Source organism: Gallinula chloropus (assembly GCF_964237585.1).
Source record: "Gallinula chloropus genome assembly, chromosome: 11".
NCBI lineage: Eukaryota > Metazoa > Chordata > Aves > Gruiformes > Rallidae > Gallinula > Gallinula chloropus.
The window spans coordinates 5,038,261-5,060,611 of NC_140096.1; the positions used below are offsets into that span (position 1 = coordinate 5,038,261).

The 22,351-nt window shown below is 57.5% G+C and overlaps 1 protein-coding gene across 1 annotated transcript in view; it reads left to right on the top strand.

The window, feature by feature from the left end:
- MID2 (midline 2) overlaps positions 1 to 9,480 on the top strand; it is a gene marked incomplete at its 3' end in the record, with an annotated part of 76,191 nt that extends 66,711 nt beyond the window's left edge. The window contains exons 8-10 of the mRNA XM_084269174.1: positions 1,934 to 2,095; positions 7,499 to 7,706; positions 9,078 to 9,480. Of these exons, the coding sequence (XP_084125300.1) occupies positions 1,934 to 2,095; positions 7,499 to 7,706; positions 9,078 to 9,480 (773 nt within the window). The remainder of the gene's footprint in view (positions 1 to 1,933; positions 2,096 to 7,498; positions 7,707 to 9,077) is intronic.
- Between the last annotated feature and the right edge of the window lie 12,871 nt (positions 9,481 to 22,351).

Below are 22,351 nucleotides of genomic sequence, written 5' to 3' on the forward strand. Positions count from 1 at the left end.
CATTCTGAGCCGGCTTCCCAGCACTGTCTGGCTGAGGAAGGAGCACGGGCTGTGCCCGGCTCCTGGGCTGTGTGGTGGGCAGGGACACCCCAAGGGCTTTGCACCAGCTCCTTGCTCCAGGCTGACTCCAAGCTCAGGCAGGTTGCTTGAAGCTCGCTTGAACACGAGCACGCTCGAGGATGGGGAAGTCCCCAGGTCTCAGCACCCCACCCCGGTGCTTCCCACCTTCCAGGGGGACACACATCGTGAGCATCCTCCTTGACCATCCTCAGTCGCTCTTCACAGGAGGAGTACAGCAATCATCAGTTAACACATCAGAGGAGAAGATGAATAATGCATCGTCACTTGAAATAACCCAGTCAGGGCTGGGTGATGAGCGCGGCTGAGTCCTGGCTGAACTCATCCATGAAGAGACGCTGGAAATTGTGTGTCAGGGCTCACCTAGGCGGAGCACGAGAGGCTTCCCGGGAAGGAAATACCTTTGCAAAGAGCACACAGTTGGCCTGTGGAAAGCGTCCCCTTCACGCTCCGTTTAAAGCCAAGAGCTCGGCAGGGGCCCGACAGTTTTATGGATGACGAGAGCTGCAATAAAAAGGATGTTTTTTTAAGCTTTGGCAAGGATAGAAGCCCTCTCTCTTCAAGGCCAGCCCCTTCTTGATCATTTGGGGAAAGAAACCCACTTGGGAGGCCAAATCCTTCCCAGGCTGTCGTCCCTCAGCCGTCTCATCCTTCCCGGTGAAGGATCCGGAGCTGGTCCCTGTCTGTGGGGAGGTAACATGTACCAGTGCCTGGCTGAACGCCGTGTGCTCTGATGGGAGCAGCTCTGTGTGTAGGATGCAATCGGTATCACATCTGGTTTATTTTCAGCCTCAAACAGCGTTGCACCACTCCCCTAGACCGTTTCCACGTGTGTTTTAAACCAGATCCAGGCTGACAATGGCTGCAACCTGCCCTTGTCCTACAGCTGAGTGAGACCAGAGACAAGCAAGCCCTGAGTGTCAGCCTTGGAAGAGGAGGTATGGAGCGATGCACAGGCTCCTGCCTTTCAGCTCTGCATGCACATGGGAGGATAAGAGCCCTCCTCCACTCCACACAAATTGCTTTCACCTCCAGACCTGCCGGCTTCGAGAAGCCTCCAGCCACTGCTGCCACTCCTTGTTCCTCTCTCAGTCTAAAGCAACAGCTCTGTGTCGTCCCCCCTTGGAGATATCACTGCCTTTTCGGTACGTGCCGGGCGCCGCAGCTCTGGCAGCACAAACCAGCATTAGGGCTTGGTGCCTCCAAGGGCTCCAGATTCCTTCCCACTCCCAGGAAGAGTTCTGGCTCCTAATGCACAGATCCTGCTCCCTTCTCAGGGAGTTGTCTTTGCACCGTGCTGCAGACCCATCTCTTCTGGGAGCCGAAGCATCAGCATCCCTTGGGCATGTGCTGTTGCCTCCTGCTGCGGAGCACTGAGTGCTCTGTCAGGGGAGAACCAGGGTGCAAGCGTGTCCCTCCCTGCCACCAGCATTGCATGTCACAGCCCCGGAGCAGCAGGGATGTTTTCCTGCAGCAGTGAAGAAAGGAGGGAGGATAATGGCAGGCACTGCCTTCTCCTGGCTCCTGGCATCTGTCTGTGCCCCTTGCCCCCAGTGAAGGTGCCACGAGTTGAACCCCTCTCTCTGCCCATTTCCCCATCACTTCCCACAGCGGCATCTTGCGATGCCTGCATCCCACCCCTGGCTGTGCTGTACTGAGCACCAGTGGCAGAACAGGCCCTTTATGCTGCTGGGGTTCATCATCCCTGGAGATCTTCTTGCAGATGCTCTTAGCTCTCAGGCAGGCAGTGTTTCAGCCCGAGGGTGTGTGGTCGATGGGCTCTGCGCCGGCAGCATGTGGTCTGGCATTCTGTCCTTCCCTGTGAGTAAATCCTTGCTCCTCTCCCATACCACAGGTCTCTACAACTCTATGGACAGCTGGATGATCGTCCCCAACATCAAGCAGAACCACTACACGGTGCACGGGCTCCAGAGCGGCACCCGCTACATCTTCCTGGTTAAGGCCATCAACCAGGCGGGCAGCCGGAACAGTGAACCCGCCCGGCTCAAGACAAACAGTACGTGTGTGGGGCTCACCTGGTGGGTGGTGGGAGAGCAGCTTCGTTGCCCCTCGTGTCTGAGGGGCGTGGCTGAGCTGCTCTGGCCAGCCCATGGCTGCTGGCAGGGACCCCTGGGTGCCTTATGTTATGTAATGTGCCTGTCTCCCTTGGTGCCTCTGCTCCTTCTCTGCCTCGGGGGATGGTCTCCCACGACCCCACCCAGGGCCTGGGGCTCCCATCAGCTCTGCACTCCTGTCAGCGCCCATCCCTGTGGGTTCCTGGGGATTTTAGGAGATCAGGAAGTGCCATCTTTCTGGTACTTCACATCCCTGGGCTTTTTGGGGCTGGTGTAGGGGTCCTGGGGCAGCTCTGTGCATGCATGTGGCTTCGCTTTCAGTGGGTTGCAACGCTGGGAGCTGTGAGGACACTGTCTGGGGCTTTGCAGCCACGTGCAGAGAAGAAAGTTGTGCTTTGCGTCACCCCAGGGATGGCCAAGGAGGGTGAATGTGGTTTAGGGAATTCAGAGGAAGGTTGGACCAGAAACCAGAGGGCAGCAGAGCTGGACCTGTCCCAGGAACGAAGGGGTTTCTGGTTTGCAGTGAGACAGGGGAAGAACCCCTTCCCCACTGAAGGCCGTTAGCACCTGCTGCTGGGAGGCATGTCATGGGAGAGAGGGAGAAAACAGGCAGGCTGTGCTGTGCTGCCAGCCCTGCATCGCCCCGATGCCCACCCAGGCTGACCCTGAGGCAGGCACAGCCCTCCCTTCCTTCTCCTTTCCCGATGCTGCCATCGCTGCTGCCTTGACTGGGCTTCCAAGACGATTTATTGCCTCCGTCTCCTCGTTTGCTTTGCATGACTTTAAACCAAATGAAGTGAAGCAATGGGGCTGCTGAGGAGCAAACTCCAGTCTGATTCTGCCTTGTTTGTTATTACTCCTCCTGTGGTTGCTGTTTGTAAGCAAGCACTTCAGAAGGCGCTGGTGAGGAGAAGTGCATGACTCGACATGCTGGGAGCAGCGAGGCAGCTCAGCAGCACAGAGGGCAGAGAGGGCGGTTGGCTGGGGGTCTGGGGCTCACCCGGCTGGGTGTCAGTCACCAGGAGATGCTGGCGTGCTGCTGGGAGCTTCTCTTTGCAGATGAACTCGATGTAGTCGATGGAATAAGAACCTGATCAGGTCCTGAGCTCCCTGTGCTGTAGGGATGTGTCTGCAGCAGCAGCTCCTTTTGCATCACCAAATGACTGGGGACCGAGCTGACACCTCCTGCTGGGGCACTGGGAGGGAGGCATGTGGCCTTAGTGGGCACACATTCCCCTCTGCAGCTGGGTCTGCATTCATCTGCAGCCCATGGAATGTGTGGAGGGAAACGGCCATGTTGCTGCCTGCCTGGCTCAGCAGTGTCTATGTGTTTCGTACACCTCCTCTCACTGTGGCCAGCCTTGAGCCAGGGGCTCCTTTGGGGTGTTTGCTGCCCATTATTGGGGCAGTGCTGGCCAAAGGGGCCACCACTTTGTGCTGCACCCCCCAGCACACCCTTGCTGGCTGTTCCTTCTGCCTGTGTTTGCCCTTTTCCCCTTTCCCAGTGGGTGGCTCGATGGGAGCGGGCACTCCGCAGCTGCTGTGGCCTCTGCAGACACACCAGTGGCTCCGGAGGAGACAGGATGATGAGTATATTTCACATTTTCCTGCCCCAAAGTGGCGTGTGGAGGATTGGAGGGATTGTTCCCTCGCCAGAGGGTCAGTGTCAGGACTTGTGTTGGTCTCTGCAGCACCGATGGGCACTGCCAGGGCTGGAGCAGATCTGCGTCCCCAAGCTGCCTGAGCAGATGCACTGGTGTCACGACAGAGGAACCTTCCCTGGCCCAGTCAGGTCTTACTCACTAGAAGTGTCTGTAAGGGGATGAAGGTGCCAGAACACAGGGATGCTCCCAGCTCTGGTAGCAGATGAAGCGCAGGGAAGGTGGTTTTACAGCCCTTCCCTGACCATCGCAGCCCAGTGTCATTCCCAGCCCCGTTTCTGACTCACCTGCGATCTGGGGCAGCTGAGGGTGGGACCATCCTGAAATCTGGGATGTTTCCCAGCGGTATTTTGGGAATAGGGGGTCAGAGGGGAGCAGGCACCCAGCTGCATCCTCCACAGCACCACCCCAAGCACAATCTTCCAACCAAGCCTGTGTGCTTTGCATTCCCCTCCTGCCCAGCCCAGTGTGCACAGGTACCAGCTGAGCCCTCAGGCCAGGATGTGCCAGCACAAACCAGCAGCAAGGGCTGGACTCCAGTTGCTCACGCTGACCTTAAAAAGGGGGTTGTGCAAAGGGCTCTGACTGTCTCTCTCCTGATGGAGCCAAGTATTTTTATACCTCTCTCCCTTGGAGCTTGTCTCTTTGCATTACAGCCAGAAGAAGATGGCTACAGAAATATGAAAATAGCTGGAGGAGAGGGGGGTGAGGGGGGGGGGTCACTCCCAATTTGCAGCTTCACTTTCAGGCCTCTCAACTCAATTACCCAGTAAATTGGGCTCCGAGGAAAATCAACACGAGCTACCATCAGGTCTCAGCGCGGGTGAGTCCATTACAGGGTCGCACTTGAAAGCTCTCCAGCCTTGCTGCAGCTGGTGCTGCTGGCTGTTTGCAGCGGCTCCGAGCCTGGGTTTGGAAGCCCCTTGCTGCATGGCGTTGGTGCAGGGGCTTCTCCTCGCCGAGACGCCGTGTCCTTCGCCAGGAATGGGTGACCTGCAGAGCTGGAGCTGGACCCAGCCCCGTGGTTTCACATATCTCTCCTGGAGAGATGCAGCTGGCACAGAGCACAGAGGAATTTTCCCCTGTGCTCTGGGAAGGAGAGTTGCTGTTGCTGCTGCTCAGCAGCTGCTTCAGCTCAGTTAACACTGGTGGTTGTTCACATGCAGCTCAGAGTATATCAGGACCCCACTTTGCTGTTCCCTTGAAGAAAAAAGAATAGGGAATTACATACGGAAAAACCTTGGGGGGGGGGGGGTGTATCAAGCACCATTAATGGGATTTAACAAGCACCAGAATTGAGTGTGCCATTCCTGCATTACACAGCACTCCTCAGCGTGCCGTCCCACGCCGTGCCAGGCTTCCCACCAGTGCCAGCGATGGGGGGATGCAGCGGAACAGGGAGCCTGCTCACTGGTGTCCCCGTCTGGGCTCGGTGCCTCAGAAGAGCAGGCTCCTGCCACAGCCCTCTGGTGCCTTCATCAGTTGTCATTGCTGTCACCAGAGCTGCTGAAACAGCCAGGGACCAAAACGCCCCGTGCGGCACCTCCCCACTGCTGGTGCTCTCCACAGCAAACCCCACTGCTCTTGTGGGACCCCCAGTCCCACGCTCAGCCCCTGCCCACAGCCCCACAGGCTCGGCACAGCGTGGGCACTGTACCCCCATGAGAGGGTGTGGGGATGGAGAGTGGGGAAGCAACCTGGCCCACCTGGGGGTTTTGGACCCACAGTGTCACCGGTGTTTCTGTTCCGTGCCAGATCTTGGTATTTCTCATCTCTGGGGTGGTTCAAGAGCCAAATGTCTTCAGCAAAGGCTGGCACACAGGATGGATGCTCTGGTCCCTCCCAGCCTCTTTTTGCCCATTACCAAGGAGCTGTTGGGGATTACAGCAGCACCAAAAGCTCTTTCACCTCCTGGATGATGCCGCCACCTCCTCCCCTTGCTTCCCCAGAGCAGCTTCTTTTGCAGCAGTGGCCAGAGACGATCTGTTGCCAAGCCTCAGCACCCCAGGAGTGCTCCTGTGTTGTGCAGAGGGGTAAATTGAGGCACAGCCTGTGACCATGTAGGGATGGACCAGGGGATCCTCAGGGCTGGGCAAACTCATTTACCAAAATGTGCCATGTGTCAAAAAGATGGTGCTACATAGAGAGGACAAGGTCCTGAACTGAGAGCAAAGAGAGTGACAGGAAAACACTGGAGTGGGAGCAAAGAGGGTCCCTGGACACACTGGATCTCCTCTTGCTGCCCTGAGATGGAGGGCTTTATTTCGGGCTTCTGGCTTCTGCTTTCCATGCCTGGTGTTAAAATGGCCCTAAATGGTTAAAGGAGGGAAAAACCTCACCTTGAAGCAAAAGGGATTGTGACTCCCCTGCCCCTCTCACACATGAATGCTGCCCTGGCAGGTGGTGGGGCACCAATCTGGGCTGCTCTGGCAGGGCTGCCCCACGCACCCTGACCCTCAGCTGGGTCTGTGTTGTCAGTTCTTGCCCTGACCCAGGCCCTGCACGGGCCAGACCCGGGCTCGGGGGCTTGGTGGGGGTTGGTTTTGTGTGAGGCTGCGTGGCACCCAAAATGGGACCTTTCCAGAACAATCCTCATCACTTGCTGTTGTAAGTGCTGTACCTTGGTGCCCAGAAGAGCTGGTGCTGGTGGCTGGGAGGGAGGGCAGGTGACTCTCTGCCATCGCTTCAGAAACACTTTGGCTTCCCATGTGCCAATGCTGGTACAGAGGATGAGCAGCCAGCACTGCAGTCCTGCAAAATCCATCAAGCTCCATCCTGCCCATCGCAGAGGCAGCCCTGGGGCGTGTGCTCACTGGCAGGCCCTGTGCTCACACCTCCCCTCCAGCACTGAGCGGACCCAGCACCTTTGCTCTGCTTCCACTGCCTGCACAGCCTGGGCTCTTTCCCAACCTTGTTGAGCAGCAGAAAAGCACTGGAAAAGCACTGGAAAACCTCGGGCATGTTTCCCATAATGCATAATAGCCACCTGTGCGCTACGGGGAGCAGTCTGCATTGGCTGCTGTTGGGGATTTGGGGACATGCTGGATGCTGCAGCACTGCTGCTGTGATCTGGGATGGCAATGCCAGCACTTAAGGGTCTGTTCTCCCCTCCCTGGGCTCGTATCTCCCTCATTACTGCTAAGAGAGTTTGGATCCTTGCAGGAATTCAGGCTACGTGCCCTGCCTAGGTTTAACTCGCAGCGCATCGCAGTGCTGTCTCCACTACCTGGAAGCATCGTCCTGTTTCTGACATAACTGTTTGTATCACAGAGGACAACAGCAGATGTTCTGCTGGGGGGTGAGGCATTGGAAGCAGGTAGTGTGGAATCAGGAGACCTGACCATGCCCCAGCCCTGTGCTCAAGGGCCAGTGCCAGGGTGACACAGCCCTGCGTGCCCTGCCATGCTGCCCAGCCCGGCTGCTTTCGTGTCTGGGTCCTCCTTGGGGCATGGCAGCAGCCCAGGGACTGAGGGTTTATGGGTCAGCCTGTAGCAACAGATGGACAGGCATGTGGCTGTGCCTCAGCATCTCGTTGGGCATCTGTAGTTCAATGTCCTTGGCTGGTGGGGGAACCTTTGGCTCAGGGAGGGTGTCCAAAGAGCCTGGGGTCGATGTTTCATGCCACGTTCTGCCTGCATGGGGGCAACAAGCACAAATCCTAATCGGTGTGTCATCTTCTAACAGGTCAGCCTTTCAAGCTAGACCCCAAGATGGCTCACAAGAAGTTGAAGATCTCCAACGATGGGCTGCAGATGGAGAAGGATGAGAGCTCCTTGAAGAAGAGCCACACGCCCGAGAGGTTCAGCGGGACGGGATGCTACGGCGCAGCAGGCAATGTCTTCATTGACAGCGGCTGCCACTACTGGGAGGTGGTGGTGGGATCCTCTACCTGGTAGGCAGCACCACTGTCTCTCCCTGCAGCCATGGGACACGCTGGGGTTACAGGGCAGGGTTTTGGCAGAGCCTCCCATGGGCAGGGTGTTGGTTGAAACAACTCTGGGTGGCTGTGACTTTCAGGAGGTTTACGAGTTTCTCCTCTCTGCCAAGAGAAGCTTTTGGGTGGGATCCAGACAGGCTACAAGGTGAAGCTGGTGGCTCACCTGCTGCACCTGTGAATGCCTGCAGGGCTCAGATCTCACCCTGACCAGGCAGACGTGCCACGGAGCTTTACATCTGCTGCATTTCCCACTTGCTCTGCCCTGCCCTGGGCTATGGTGTAAGGTCCTGCTTAGCTGGGCCAGATGTGCCTGTAAAGTCTTGAGCTGGAAGGCTGAGCAGAGCAGGGACACAGCTAAGCCAGAGACAGGGATGTCCTAGAAACCAGCATGTCCAGGAGCTCCAGCTGAGCAGGAGCTGGTGTTTGAGTGCTGCTGCAAAGACCTGAAAGACTCAGCAGCCTGGTCTGGGGAACAGATCCTCTCCTGGTTTTGTCCTTCCCCACACCCCGCTCTCCCCAGCTGGCTGCGTGCTGGTTCTCCCTCTGACTGGAGGGATGCTGAGTGGCAGTGATCAAACCCCAAGGGATGTGGCAGGTGCTCTTCACACCTCCTGACACATGACCACAAGGTTCATGGAACTGATGCCCTTCTGCCAGGGTCTTTGGGCATAGGCAGGAAAGGTCTCACAGGGGGCTGGCAGCTTTTTGGGTGGATCAGGAGCTTTTCTGTCCTGGGGCTTTGGAGGTGTCACATCCTGCTGTTCCCAAATCCTGGGCTTGCAGCTGCTGCCTGAGGCAGAAGACCAGAGCTGATGCTCAGGGTCACTAGCAGAGAAAGCCCCTCTCCCCAACCCAGAGAAGTGGCTCTGGTTTCTACCAGTCTCCTCTCAAGGAGCAAGCACAGCAGCCACCCTAGCTCTGAAACTGCTCCCAGCTCTCACTCACATCTCCTTGGCTTCCCATCCACCCCAGGGATTGAAGGGCTTCACACAAAGCACAGCCAGAAGTGGAACAATTGGTGGGTTTGTTGTGAGAAAGTCCCTGTGAGCTGGAGCCCCAGTGAGCCTCTGTGGCCAAGCCAGGACATGTGACAGCAGCATTACCAAGCTGCTGCGCTGTTAAAGCTACTGGTGCCTCCAGAGCAGGAGGCTGTGTGGGGAGAGAGCGATGCTCTTCCCCTCTGCAAGTGGCTTTTCAGGCACAGAGAGATGGTCCCGTGCTGCCTCAAAGGACTTTGAAAACATGGGGTGCCAGCATCTCTCAGGGATGGGCTTTGTCCTGTGCTGCTGCTGAGGGTGGTTAAGCGAAGCTTCTCCTCTCTTCCAGGTATGCCATCGGCGTGGCTTACAAGTCAGCCCCCAAGAACGAGTGGATCGGGAAGAACTCCTCATCTTGGGTCTTCTCCCGCTGCAACAACAACTTCGTGGTGAGGCACAACAACAAGGAGATGCTGGTGGAGGTCCACCCGCAGATGAAGCGCCTGGGCGTCCTCCTGGATTACGACAACAACGCACTCTCCTTCTACGACCCAGCCAACTCCCTCCACCTCCACACCTTCGAGGTCTCCTTCATCCTGCCCGTGTGTCCCACCTTCACCATCTGGAACAAATCCTTGATGATCCTCTCGGGTCTGCCCGCCCCGGACTTCATAGATTACCCAGAGCAGCAGGAGTGTAACTGCAGGCCACAGGAGTCCCCGTACGTATCAGGGATGAAAGCCTGTCACTAGGCTGCCCTGGCTCTGCCCGTGCCCGGCGGTGGCACCAGCGATGCTGGCAGGTGCCAGCGGTCGGAGCGGTGGAGCGGTGGTGGTCGGGGAGCCGCGTTCAGCCATAACGCCCCAGCAAGCCAGCACCTTCCTTCCATTGATTTCTTTTAAGGGGAAAGAGGAAGAACCTCTGACTGCGGCTGACAATAAACTCCTGGGGGTGAGCTCCGCTCCCGTGCGCCTGCGGCTTCTGCAACTGCTTGGCGGTGTGCTCCAGGCTCTCCCAAAGCGGATTGTCACCGGCGTGGGTTTGTCTTCCCTCAGGGGCTGGAAAGGCCAGGGGTGGGCTGCCGTGTGACCTCCTGAGGTGTGGGGATGTCTCGTGTGTCCTGGCGAGGTGCGGGTTGGAGCAGGAGGGGTTGGTTTTTGGGAATCCACCGGTAGCTTGTCTCTAGAGCATGGTGGGACCTGAGCATCGGCTGCCAGAAAGGACTTTCTGCTGGGCTGGTTTGGCAGCTCCTCTGGTAACTGTGCGGACCCCCGGCGCTTGGCGTGCGCTGGCGGTGGTGACACGGCAGGAGGTGGTGGCGGGCAGGTGGGCTGCACGAGCGATGGTACCACCGCCGCTCCCTGAGGCCTGGTGCTGCTGCTGACACCTGGGCCCTGCTCTTGGCTGGGTGTGCAGCCCCAGGGGGGTGAGCAGCCGGCCATGTACTTCCACCCCACTGTGTCTCCCCTTCTGGAGCTCACCAGGAGGCCAGGAGGACCCCCCAGGGAGCCAGCTGCAGGGTGTCTTGCCCCAGCACAGCGGTTTGGCAGACCCCCTGGCAGGGTCCCTCTGGCTGTGCCTTGATGTGTCTGGACCTCCATTGCTTCCATGTCTGGCATCCCTGCAGAAAAAAAGACACCTCCCATTGCTGAGCAGAGGGGTGGGTCCTGCCCAAAGCCCAGCTCGGTGCTTTATGTCCCCAATATCTCAATTTATCACCCCAAATCTTGGCTCTTGGTTTGTTCTCCACTGCGGTGGCAAGAGTGTGGAGCCGTCCTGTTTGCTCTGTGGCAAAGGACTGAATCCATCCCAGGGCCCAAGGCCCTGGTTGCCAGTAACCACAAACACCCTGGCCGAGCTTCAGGTCCCATCTCTGCTCAAAGGCTGGAGGACCTGGGCCAGGCACACTGGTCCCTGTGCCTCAGGGAGCAAAGACCCAGTGTGGGCACCCGCAGATGGGGTCCCTGGCACAACACAGGACAGGTAGGCGTGCGGATACCCACGTAGCACCCATGGCAGGTGGCACACAGGGGTGCTGGGGGAAACAAGGCAGCACGGTGACCCAGGTTGGGACGGTGCTTGAGCTTTGGTCCATGGTGTTTGGAAGCTTCTTTCTCTCCTCTGGACGAGGTGCTGTCAGAGGCCTCAGGGCTTGTTGGGCCGAGACCACTGAGCTCTGACAGCCTTTTCCTTTTCGTTTTCGGACCTTGCTGATCGGGAACTACCTCAGAGCCCATCCTCAGAGGGGCATGTGGCCGGGTCGGACAGCGGGACGGCACCTTGAGCCTTGTCCCACAGATGGCTGGTTGAACTTGGCCAGCAAGTCCTGTCCAAAAGTAGGTGCCCTCCGCCAGTGCCCCGCCCTGGGGGATGCTCCTCGTTAGGTCTGGCAGTGGCTTTGTCCAGGGAGAGTGCACGTAAAGAGAGCCCAGTGCTCAGCTCAGCATCCCCCTGCTCCACCCAGGCGACGTTTCTAGTGGCGCCGTAGGAGCGGAGACTGGTGTCACCTGGTGTCACCGGGGGAAGGGATGTGCCCCTGCACTGCCCAGTGGAGCGTGGTCTTGCCCCTGATCCTGACTGCTGCCCCGTGGTGCTGGGGGGGCTGGTGGTGGGCAGTGCACCCCTCCGGAGTGGACTGAGCGGGTTTATCGGCCGCAGGGAGTGGGAGCAGCAGTTGGGGATGCCGTGGGGCCGTGTGGGCCGTTCCCCACAGCTAAGCACACAAACACAAGGAATTCTGAGCTGCCATTTTCAGTTGGATGTTTGTTCAGGCCGCATGGGGCTGTCATGTCTTTTTGTTGTCTGCAGTCCCACCCAGGGCTGCTCACTGTGTGTCCACCCCAAACAAGCCCCCCAAGCACTGGAGCTGGGTTTTCAATCCTGGTGCCAAGCCTCCCCTCAGCACCGGCACCTCTTTGACTGGCTTAATTGCTGGAGGGCGCAGCGCATCGTTCAGTCAGAGCACACGAGCCATTCATGTGACATTTGCACCTGATGAAATTGCACTAATCGTGGTGGGGTCCCCTTACCCCGCACACGGGGCGCACGGGGCCAGGCTAGCCCTGCACCTCAGTGCTGGGCGTGGGAGCCCTTCATGTGTCACCCACATTCTGTCACTTCCTTCTGGATGTGGAAAAGCAAAACCCCCAGGAGTTGCCCGGAGGGTGGGAGCAGCAGCCCAGCCCTGGCCATAAGGGATGCAGCCCTGGCCATAAGGGATGCAATGCTGGATATAAGGGATGCAGCCCTGGCTCTAAGGGACGCAGCCCTGGCCATAAGGGATGCAGCCCTGGCCATAAGGGATGCAATGCTGGATATAAGGGATGCAGCCCTGGCTCTAAGGGACGCAGCCCTGGCCATAAGGGATGCAATGCTGGATATAAGGGACGCAGCCCTGGCCATAAGGGATGCAGCCCTGGCCATAAGGGATGTAATGCTGGATATAAGGGATGCAGCCCTGGCCATAAGGGATGCAGCCCTGGCTCTAAGGGATGCAGCCCTGGCCATAAGGGATGCAATGCTGGATATAAGGGATGCAGCCCTGGCCATAAGGGATCCAGCCCTGGCCACAAGGGATGCAGCTCTGGCCATAAGGGATGCTTGCTGCTGCTCTGTTGCCCTTGCCCAGCCCATGAAGAAGCAATCCCACTGGTTAAAACTGCCTGGTGTGTGATGACACAGCACTAGCTTCAGCCAAGCCGAGCCCCTGCACCCTGGGTTATGTTTGACCGCGTTTCCCATGGAGGGATCAGGACATGGGTGGGGGGAGCTGTGGGGGAGCCATGGTGGGGGGCTGGGGCTTTCTGCAGGGATACTGCTGGCTCTTGGTGACTCCATTGTACAGTTTTGGGACGTGCTGAACTCATGGTTACGCGCAGCCCCATGGACTCTCCTCTTCCACATGTACCATACCTGGTTCTGTTTCGCTTTGGGGGAGGGTTGTTCTTCCTGAGAAGTTTTTTTTCCCTTTTTTGTTGTTTGGGTTTGGTTTTTTTTTCCAACCTCTTTGTTAATGTGTGTATATATATATATATATATATAAAATATAATATAATATATATACGTTACTGGATGTCTGTGTGTGGCAGAGCTTGTGCAGTGTGTGACATCCCTGGGCCCGGGATGCTGTCTCCAGCAAGCCCAGCTGGCATTCTCCAAACCACTGATAAAATGCAGACCACAAGCCTCAGGGTTACCGAGTCACTGGTGTAGCAGGGAATCAACGCCCTGGAAGAAAAGCCCTTCACTTCACACAGCCCAGGAGGACCAGGGTGAGATGCCAGCCCAGCTGAGCCCCTGAGAGCACAGCAGGCTCGGCAGGAGGTTGGAGGGGTGGGGGGCAGTTCTGCCCTGGGAACGATGTGACATGGCACATTCACTGTGCGGCGTGTGGCTGTGCATCCACAGGAGTGGGGGGAACATGGTCCTGTCCAGCAGCACTTCTTGCCCTGGGCTTTGGGGGTAGCAGCTCACATGGGGTGTTTTAGCCCCAAATGGAGAGGCCCTGACACATCAACACCACATTGTCAGCCCAGAGGATGTCCTTGTCCTGCACCTTCCCATGGCTTCGGTGGCCACAGGCACTGCTGGAGATGGCCGAGTGCCAGCTGGACACTGTTGGAGCGTTCCTGCTGCTCCTGAGCCCAGGTCCCACTTGCCCCCTACGCCTCAGGGCTGTGGGGGCTGACCCCATCCTTCACTGCAGTGCTGGACTGAGCTCACAGTGGGGCTGAGCACTGGCCCCGACATCTCTCCCTTCCACAGGGGAGCCCCCACCCCAGCCCAGTGTGTCTGACAGCCAGCTCACCTCCCTTGTTGTGCCTCAGTTTCCCCTGCCATGCCCCCCTCCTTAGCTCTGGAAAAGGCAGGACTAGGTCAGCCAACCAGGAGCCCGTCCCTTGGGAGTCTCCCCTGGACCCCACCACAGCCCCAGGTGGGCTGGGATCCTGTGTTCCCCTATCCTCTTCTGTCTGAGACAAAGCTGGACCCTGTTTGGGAGCTTTCTAGGCTGAGGTGGGGCCACTAGACAGAATTCCCCACCCAACTGCGAGGAGAAGAAGCACTGGCAGGGTGAGGAGCCCAGCACCTGCCTCGCTGGGGGGAAGCTGAGGCACACAAGCCCACAGACAGCAGAGCCCATCTTTGTTGAGCACAAGTGCCTAAAATATTTATTAAGTGGAAAACATACGGTGCAAACCAATGTGGTGGAATTAAATATTCCTTACTCTATCCCGTTGCTCTGGGCTTTTCCCATTAAACATTAACCACCAGCACATTGGCCTCAGGACTGAGTAACTGCTGTGATTATGCAGTGAGAGGAGCACAGAAGGCAAGCTGAGCCCTCCCTGTCTTGTCCTGGCACCACGTCTCCAAGTGTCCCCATGTCTCCAAGTGTCCCACGCCCCAGCAGCAGAGCAGCCCCTTGTCCCTCTCTGACCAGGCCTTGGGGCTGCAGGGAGCGGGCCCCGGCACCTACTGCTCACACCCATCTCCCTTGCCTCTTCAGCTGACAGCAGGACAGAGCCCAGGGTGCAGGTGGTGCTGCTCAGGCTGGGGACCCCTGGAGATCCCGCTCTCCAGCACAGGTTGCCTTCTACACCCCCAGCATCATGGGTGCTGCAGGCAGGCTGCCTGAACACCGCCGGTGTGGTGATTACCTTCGTGCTGCTGCCGGAGCATCAGCATCGCCAGGAGCTGTACTGCTGACAGCAGCATGACTGGAAATAAGCCTCAGCTGCTGAAAAACACATCCCTGTCTTCAGAGGGAATGTTGCCCCTGCCTTTCACATTCAAGAAAGTGCTTCTCAGCAGCCTGGGAGGGAGCGGCAGTGAAATCACAAGTGTCGGTGCATCTTCAGTCTGCCTTCTCAGGTGGGCAATTCAAACGGACCGTGGACTGAATCAGAGAGGAGGCCATGTGCCCCCTCACTGGGCTCTCACCCCCATGCAGAAGGCCAGAGGTGATGCTGGCAGGGTGAGCAGATCTGGTGGCAGGAGAGCTGCCAAGCCAAGGGCCAAGCCCTGCCCTAAGCCTGGGTCAGCACCCAGGGAGCAGCAATAGCACGAGCAGAGCAAGGTCTGATTATTGCCCAATCTGCCCAAGGGGACGCAGCTCCTGCCCATGGATCAAGGACCAGCCTGCACGCAGACGCCTCCTCGCTCAGCACTGCCAGCTGTGCTCCCTGAGCACCAGGCACACTCACTTTCATTTATTCCCTTCCAACCTTCCAGAGCTCCATCCCAACAGAGGAGAACACGCTTTCAGAACAGCAGCAGAGTTGCAGTGAGGATTAAGGCCTGCCCAAGGCGCCTGGGGTCCCCTCCTGGGCACACGCTGGTGCTACTGTGACTACCCCATCCCTGGCTCGCTCCTTTTCAACTGAGGATGCTCCCACTGGGACTGAACCAGCACTCGTCTGTTCCCCATGGACCTTCCCGTGCTGTTGGGTGATTCACAGATGCTCATTTATCTGCAGGGATCCCCGAGAGGCAGCAGGATCATCCCTGCTTGGCACAGGGCCAACACCCGGCACAGGGAGGCTGATGGAGCTGGTGCAGGGTGCTGCATCTCCCGGAGCTGTTCAGGGGATGCTGTTTCATGCTCACCCCACTGACTGACCGAGCATCTGGACCCCTTTTTATTTCTTTCAGCTTGGTGGATGGGGCCGGGGCTGGGTGGTGCTGTCAGTAAACTGGGCGCTTGCTCTGGGTGAGCCTCAGCGTGGCAAAGGGGGAATGTGAATCCAGGCACCCAGAGGACTGGCAGGGCTGGGAGCTGCTGGGAAAGGCAAGTCTTTGGAAAGCCATGGGTGCAGGGGTGCTGTGCCTCACACCCTCCCCATCCTTCCACTGCAGGGACACAAGAGGAATCTCCACACCATCCCCCAGGAGACTGCTTTATCATCCATTGAATGACCATTAATCAGACATGTCTGAGGGGTGGTGGGAGGTGTGCATTGTCCTCTGAGGCTGTTCATAGCTGAGAGCTTCGTTAGCCCTGAGCCCTCTTCTCCAGAGTAAACCACAATCCCAATGCATGGTCCCTGTGGGACAAGGGGCATCGGGCACTGGGACAGTGGAGCAGGAGACGTGTTCTTGCTGAGGTTCCTCCTGATTTACCCTCCAGCCAGGGCAACTGGTGATGGGGGCGGCCAGCCCTGACACGGGGCTGCTCCTTGCAGCCCCCTCGGTGTGGTCCAGGGCTCCATCCTGCCTGGAAGCCAGATGAAGCTTTGCCCTGTGTAAAGGATGTAATCGGTGGTTGTCCTTATTCTTAGGAAGCAGCTGGTGCTGCCAGAGAGCTGGAAGGAGCTTTTTCCTCTTTCTCCTTGCGTTACGTGGTGTCTCTCTCCATTAACCTCTGGTTTCTAGGAAACAACATCTCTCCTTGATGGGCACCTGTGAGAGTCGATTTAAACCCATTACTGACGTGGCAGGTGGCTTCACTGAAAGAGACTTTACAGAAGAGATGGGATGAGCTCTGTGCTGCTTTCCAGGAACAGGCTCCTGAAGCATCACACACGCCACAGATCAAGCTGGAAATCGCTCCCCTGAGGCAGCTGGGTGGCACAAACCCAGCCTGCGGCCTGTGTGCGCAGCCCAGGGCGATACGGCCAGGCCTTGGGGGACGTGGCCTGGCTGAGCAGCTCAGCAGGGCCTGAGATAACAGGGGCCTGGGTGGGCTCTGGAGAGCTGCTGCTCCCCAGGGACAGGGCAGGATGCTGGAGCCCCGGAGCTGCTGGTCTCCTGGCACGGGTGCTCAGTGCTCACAGGGTGCCCAGGGCTCAGGAGCCAGGGGCTCTCATCTTGAGGCCCCAAGCTCTGAGACTCGGGGATACAGGGGCAGGACGGTTTCTAGGCTGTTGCATGGGTTTGGGAGGGCTGGCGGCACATTTTGGGGTGGGCTGAGGGGAAGGTTGACACTGGCTTTTTATTTTCTTATTTCCCTGGGAGTTCATGAAACAGGAAAGGAAAAAAAAAACTCTCCCTTGCCAAAGGTGGAACCCCCCCTTGCTTCACAGGCACCCAGGGGCTTCACCCCTTCTCTGGGAGGCTGCAGCAAAGAGACAGGACAAATTGCTGCTTTTATATTGCCAGTGACATCAAGAGCCTGCCTCATCTGTTCCTGCCTGCTAACAACAATGGCTTGCACTGAGATGTGATAATCCCAGCCAGCAATGCAAAGCTGCGGTCCCCCCATCCATGAATGAAAATTCCTTTCACTGTTGGATTCACTTCAGGTGGAAAAAAAAAAAGAAAAGAAAAAAAATAAAGCCAACAGCCACCAGCTGGATAAATGGCCAGAACAGAGAATTACAGCCCTGAGCTGCTCTCAGGCTGTGTGGGGTAAATGATTTATAGTGTCTGCGCTGCATCGTCTGAACTGGCCCCTATTAGTTCTCCTTAATAGAACTGTAATTGAGATTCTAAATACTCATTGGTAGTATCAGCCCCTAAAATCAGCTGGTCCTGATCATCAGGCACATCCCAGAGTTGCAGGAACGTTCCCTTGGCCTGGCCAAGGAAGGATGGCTGACACCTGAGGTGGGACCAGAAGGTCTCTATTGCAGTGTTTCTGAATTTTAAAGGGTAAAAGTCCTTCCCTCTGTCTCTCAGCCACACTGAGCCAGGGGCTTTCCTTGTGCCTGACCCCAGCTTTCCTGTCTCTCCTGGCTTGAATCTGGCCCGTTGTTGTCTGCAGAGACAAGTGGGCTGGGATTCACTGACAGGGATGCTCTTCACAGAGGCCACCAGTGAAACCCTCACGCTGCCTCTCTCGATGACAGGGACTGTGCTGCCTCAGCTCACTGCCCTTGGGGATGGATGCCTGGTGCTGAGCCTGGACCCCAGCGCCACGGCCATGCTGCAGTTACGAGGACACATCGCCCCTGCCGGGTGACTCAGTGATTTAGATGCCACTTGGACTCTGGCACTTCATGCATCACTCGTGAGATCCGTGCCCCTCTCGTCACCCAGAGCCCCCTGCTCTGTCCCCAGCTGCCTCCCTGCGTGACCTCGATGGGAACAGCTCCTCTGGAGCAATGTCTTCAGTCACAAAGCAGGCTTCTTACTCCTGCTCTGCCTGATGATGATTAAACACACTCAGCATTTACAGGGCACCTCGGGAGCAGAGGGGGAGCTGTTCACAGTTACCGTGTTGTGTCAGCATGGTGACTGCACAGACACCCAGCAGCCGCATCCCCCAGACACCGTGTGCCTTTGTCCTTGTACTACAGTGGGGCCTGAGCCCCCTTCCCCTCTGCACCCACGCTGACAGCACACACACAGGGTCCCTGCAAGGCCATTCCTCTCCAGACTTCACTGGATTCTATAACCCAAACCAGCTCAGCCCCCAGTGCAGCCCCTCTGGCTGAACTCCACAGCCCTGGCCCCTGCTCTCCACTCCAGCCAGGCTGTCCCCACGGCACGGCTGAGCCCTGACATCGCTGCTCACAGCCACAGGCGCTTCCCAGTTGAGTCACCACCGCAAAGCTGTGAGAAATCAGGCATGGGAATGGCCACGAGCACTGCTTGGCCTGGGGCAGTGGCCAGGTATCGCTTGCGGCCTCTCCCATGGTGGGGAATACCTCTCTCCCTGCACATCACTGTGGGAACACCTCTCTCCCTGCACATCACTGGGGGGCACACCGGTATCCTCAGGGCTCCTCAGCCCCGTGGGACTCTCCCCTGCACTGTGCTTCAGCAAAGACAAGGTAAGCAAGTTCTCCCCTGCATCAGGATGGTGGGAGCTGGGAGCTGCCTCCCCCCATGCCCAGCACGGCTGCCTCTGACTCTCCCAGCACAGGTTCAGTGCTGGTTTAACCTGGAATTCACTGCCTGTATCAGGAATGGTGTAACCAGCAGGAGCAAGGCAGTGATAGTCCCATTACACTCAGCTTTGGTGAGGCCACACCTTGAGTGCTGTGTCCAGGTTTGGGTCCCTCACTACAGGAAGGACCTTGAGATGCTGGAGTGTGTCCAGAGAAGGACAATGAAGCTGGGGAAGGGCCTGGAGCACAAGTGCTGTGAGGAGCAGCTGAGGGAGCTGGGGTTTTTTGGTCTTGAGAAAAGGAGGCTGAGGGGAGACCTCATCACTCTCTACAGCTCCCTGCAAGGCGGCTGCAGAGATGTCATGGTCAGCCTCTTCTCTCTGGTGACAAGTGACAGGATGAGAGGGAATGGCTGCAAATTGCCCCAGGGGAGATTTAGGTTAAGTGGGGTTTGCTCTTCAGGGCAAAGCCCAGGAGAACAAAGGGTGTTCAGGAGCTGGGGTCACAGGAAAGAAGCCCCCTTTGAGCAGTGGTGTGGGTCCCTGGAGCCTGGGCCAGGGGGCTTGGGCAGTGCAGCGCACGGTATGATGTGCACTCACTGAAGAGACCAGGTCAGTCTGGGGTGTGAAGAAGAAATGAAGAGAGTTGAAACAGAAAGCTTTGAGAGCCAGATCTGGTGCCCATTGTGGTGTGCCTGCCAGCAAGTCTTTCACTGCCCCTCGGAAGGGTCCCCAGCGGGATGTCTCCCAGCATCACGCTCTCAGCAGGGGTGCATCAGCACTGTTTCAGGTGGCAGAGGGGTTTCCCTGTGCTCCAGCCCTGCCCTTGCCTTGCCCGCTGCCACACCAGCCAGGAGCTCCTCAGAAAGTGGCTCCCCTGGGGTTTTGAGCTCAGCCCCTTAGGGAACATCCCTGTGACAAGTGTCTGCCTCTCGGGACAGACTCCTGCCCAGCTCAGCAGCAGCCAGGTGGGAGGGTGCAGCTCCTGGGACCGCCTTTCATAACAACCCCCCCCCTTAACCTGGCCTTCTCCATTCACAGCTCACGACCAACATCAGGGAGTGTTGCACTTGAACTCAAAAGCTTCTGGGCCAGGCCCTGGGCTCAGCAACCAGAAACAAAGGTAGTGAAGGAATTTGTAATTAAATTGCCATTAGATGGGTAACAGATTGTCTGGCAGGCGACAGTGAGTGAAACCACTCCGGTCTGTCATGTTTTATCAGCATGAAAACCATTTGCAAGTGCTCTAATTACATTCCTAATTGCCAATGTGATTAGGGACCTGCAGCTGTTCATTAAACGTGTGTCACCCTCAGCCAGCAGTCTGTAGGAGAGAATATTTAATTAATTGAAGAGTGCACTGGATGTGAAGGGAGATGGACAGACCTGGAAGCTGTGTGAGGAGCGGAGGAGCCGTGTGAGGAGAAGAGCTGGTGGGTGGCAGTCGTCTCCTTCCAGCTCTGGGCACTGCCATGCAGTCGCTTGCAGACATTGAGATGTGCCATCACTAGAAGAGCCAGTTTCTGCCTGTATCCCTGACACAAGAGCTCCAGAGATAATGTCAAATTCCCAGACAGACTTTTATCTCCTAGAGCTGTGCTCCTTGTCAGTGGGCCAGTGCTCTCCACCCCAGTTCTGCTGCCAGCACAGCCTTTGCTCCCCCCAGCTCTGCACACAATTAAAGTCATTCCTGCCTCACACCCCAGCACTCCCAGCTCCCCCTCAGCTTCCCTGAGCAGCACGACAGCAAGAGGGAAAACCATGAGTGCCTCCAGATCAGCTCATCTCTTCAAATCCTCCACGCTCTGGCACCTTAAGATGTTCTTAGTCACAACAGGGAGAATCTTAGGAGGCTTCACCTTAAGCCCTGATTAATTTCCACTTAGGAAAATGTCACTGTGGCTGTTTAATAAGAATTAATTCTGGGTTTGGTGGAGTTACTTTCAGTTAAATGGCCCCAGTGTTTCCCCACTCCTCAAAGAAGCACTAAAGCTCACTGGATCCTGCTTCCCATTCATTATCCAGCCCCCGCTCAGCCCCAGCCTGCACTTCTGCAGCGGAGCCTCATCGGCGCTGCAGTCACTGTGTGACGGAGGAGGAAGAGGAGGAGGAGGAGGAGGAGGAGGAGGAGGAGGAGGAAGAGGAGGAGGAGGAGGAGTTGCGGGTCCTGTCTGGGCCCTACGCTGTCAGTTGTTTATTTGGGCTGACACCAGGCTGGAGATGGTTTTATCTCCAAGATCCAAGCCGGGGGTGAGGGGCTGCCTGTGCATGAAGATGCTGCTCCCAGTGAAAACGGTTCCTGTGCTACCAGCTCACAGGGATGCCATCCGGGATGCAGCCAGTTCTGCTTGCTGGGAAGAGAGGGAAAACCTCCTGCACTCAAAGGACAGGATCAACTCCTTTTGTTTGCCAGTGTCACTGCTAATGCTGCTGCATCAGCTCTCAGGGAAGAGAGGGCAGACTGGAGGAGAGCGTGGGTTGCTGGAAGGACAGCTCAGAATGCCTCCACACCGTCCTCTGAGGGAGGGGAGGTCTGCAAAGCCTTCCCTGTGCCAAGCCTCCCTGTCCCCTGGCTTTAAAGACAGCTGGCCTGGTGCAGAGGGACAGCAGTCCTCATGCCTGGATGCACCGCAGGAGGCTGGGGAGGGACGTTGAGGGGTGGCACAAGGGATGCCCCAGCCCCTCTGCATCCCCTGAGGCCTGCAGTGAGCTCCCCACATGTGTTCAAAGCTGCCTCTGACATCACCACCACCGTCCTGGAAAGCTGTTTTAGTGAAAAATGGACAGGAAATAAATAAATAGGGAACGGGGGGGGGTGGCTTCCACAGCAGCACTGATGGAGTGGCAGGATGTGGTTTTATGCACCCTACAAGCACAGCAATGAGACCCCCAGTGCTCAGCTCTTCCCCAGCAGAACGTGCCTGGGGCCAGTTCAGAGCACCACTGGTACCCCCCTGCCTCTGTCCCAGGCAGCTGGGCCCAGTCTGTGGCCCAAGGGGGCTTCTCCCACCACTGCCAGCCAGGGCACCCCCATGAGAAAGATGCCCGTTGCTCTTCTCGGGCTCCTGCTTCCCCACTGCCAGGGCAGCACTTCGTTGCTGTGGGTGTTCCTGTCACTCTCCAGCTTTGCCCTCAGCCTCCCCGCAGACCTTCAGATCTGCCCAGAGCCCTGGCAGGCAAGCCAGGCTGGCTCTGCAGCCCAGCCATCCCGCAGCAGAGCCCATTATTCCTCCTTTCATCTTGGTGCACTGTTGGGTTGTTTTCCTGCCCAAGCACAGCGCTTTGCTCTTGCTGTTATTGATTTTCTGTCATGGATTTTGGACTGGCTTTTCAGCATGTGGAGGTTCTTCTGAATGCCAAACCCACCTCTCCCACTGCAGGGCTGCAGGATGTCCCAGGCAGCATCCTCTCCCCTCCCTGGTAAAGGACCGTGTGGCCAAACACCGACTCGCTCTAAGCCACTCCCTGGGCTGAAGGTGGTGGCTGGTCCCTGCCCAAACCTTCCCCAGAAGCAGCCCTGAACCCCAGCCAGTTTTCCATCACACATCAGTCCCTGCCCATCTCTGCCAATGGGGAATCACCACCAGCACATGGGGCAAGAGAAGGCAAACAGCACTTTCCAGTGTTCAGACTCTCCTTGAGGGTGCTGCTCTCCAGGATCAGATCCTCTCCATCGCCTCTCACATCCCCACTCTGCTCCCAGTTCCTCATGCCTCTCCCTGCAGCATACAGCTCAGGCATGCTTTGCCACGTGCCTCCCCCCACTCAGCCCCCCTTTAAACACCCCTTCCTCAGCCACGCAGCCCCCTGTCATGCTCCAACTGGAGGGTGAGGCATGGGAGTGAGCTGCGTGT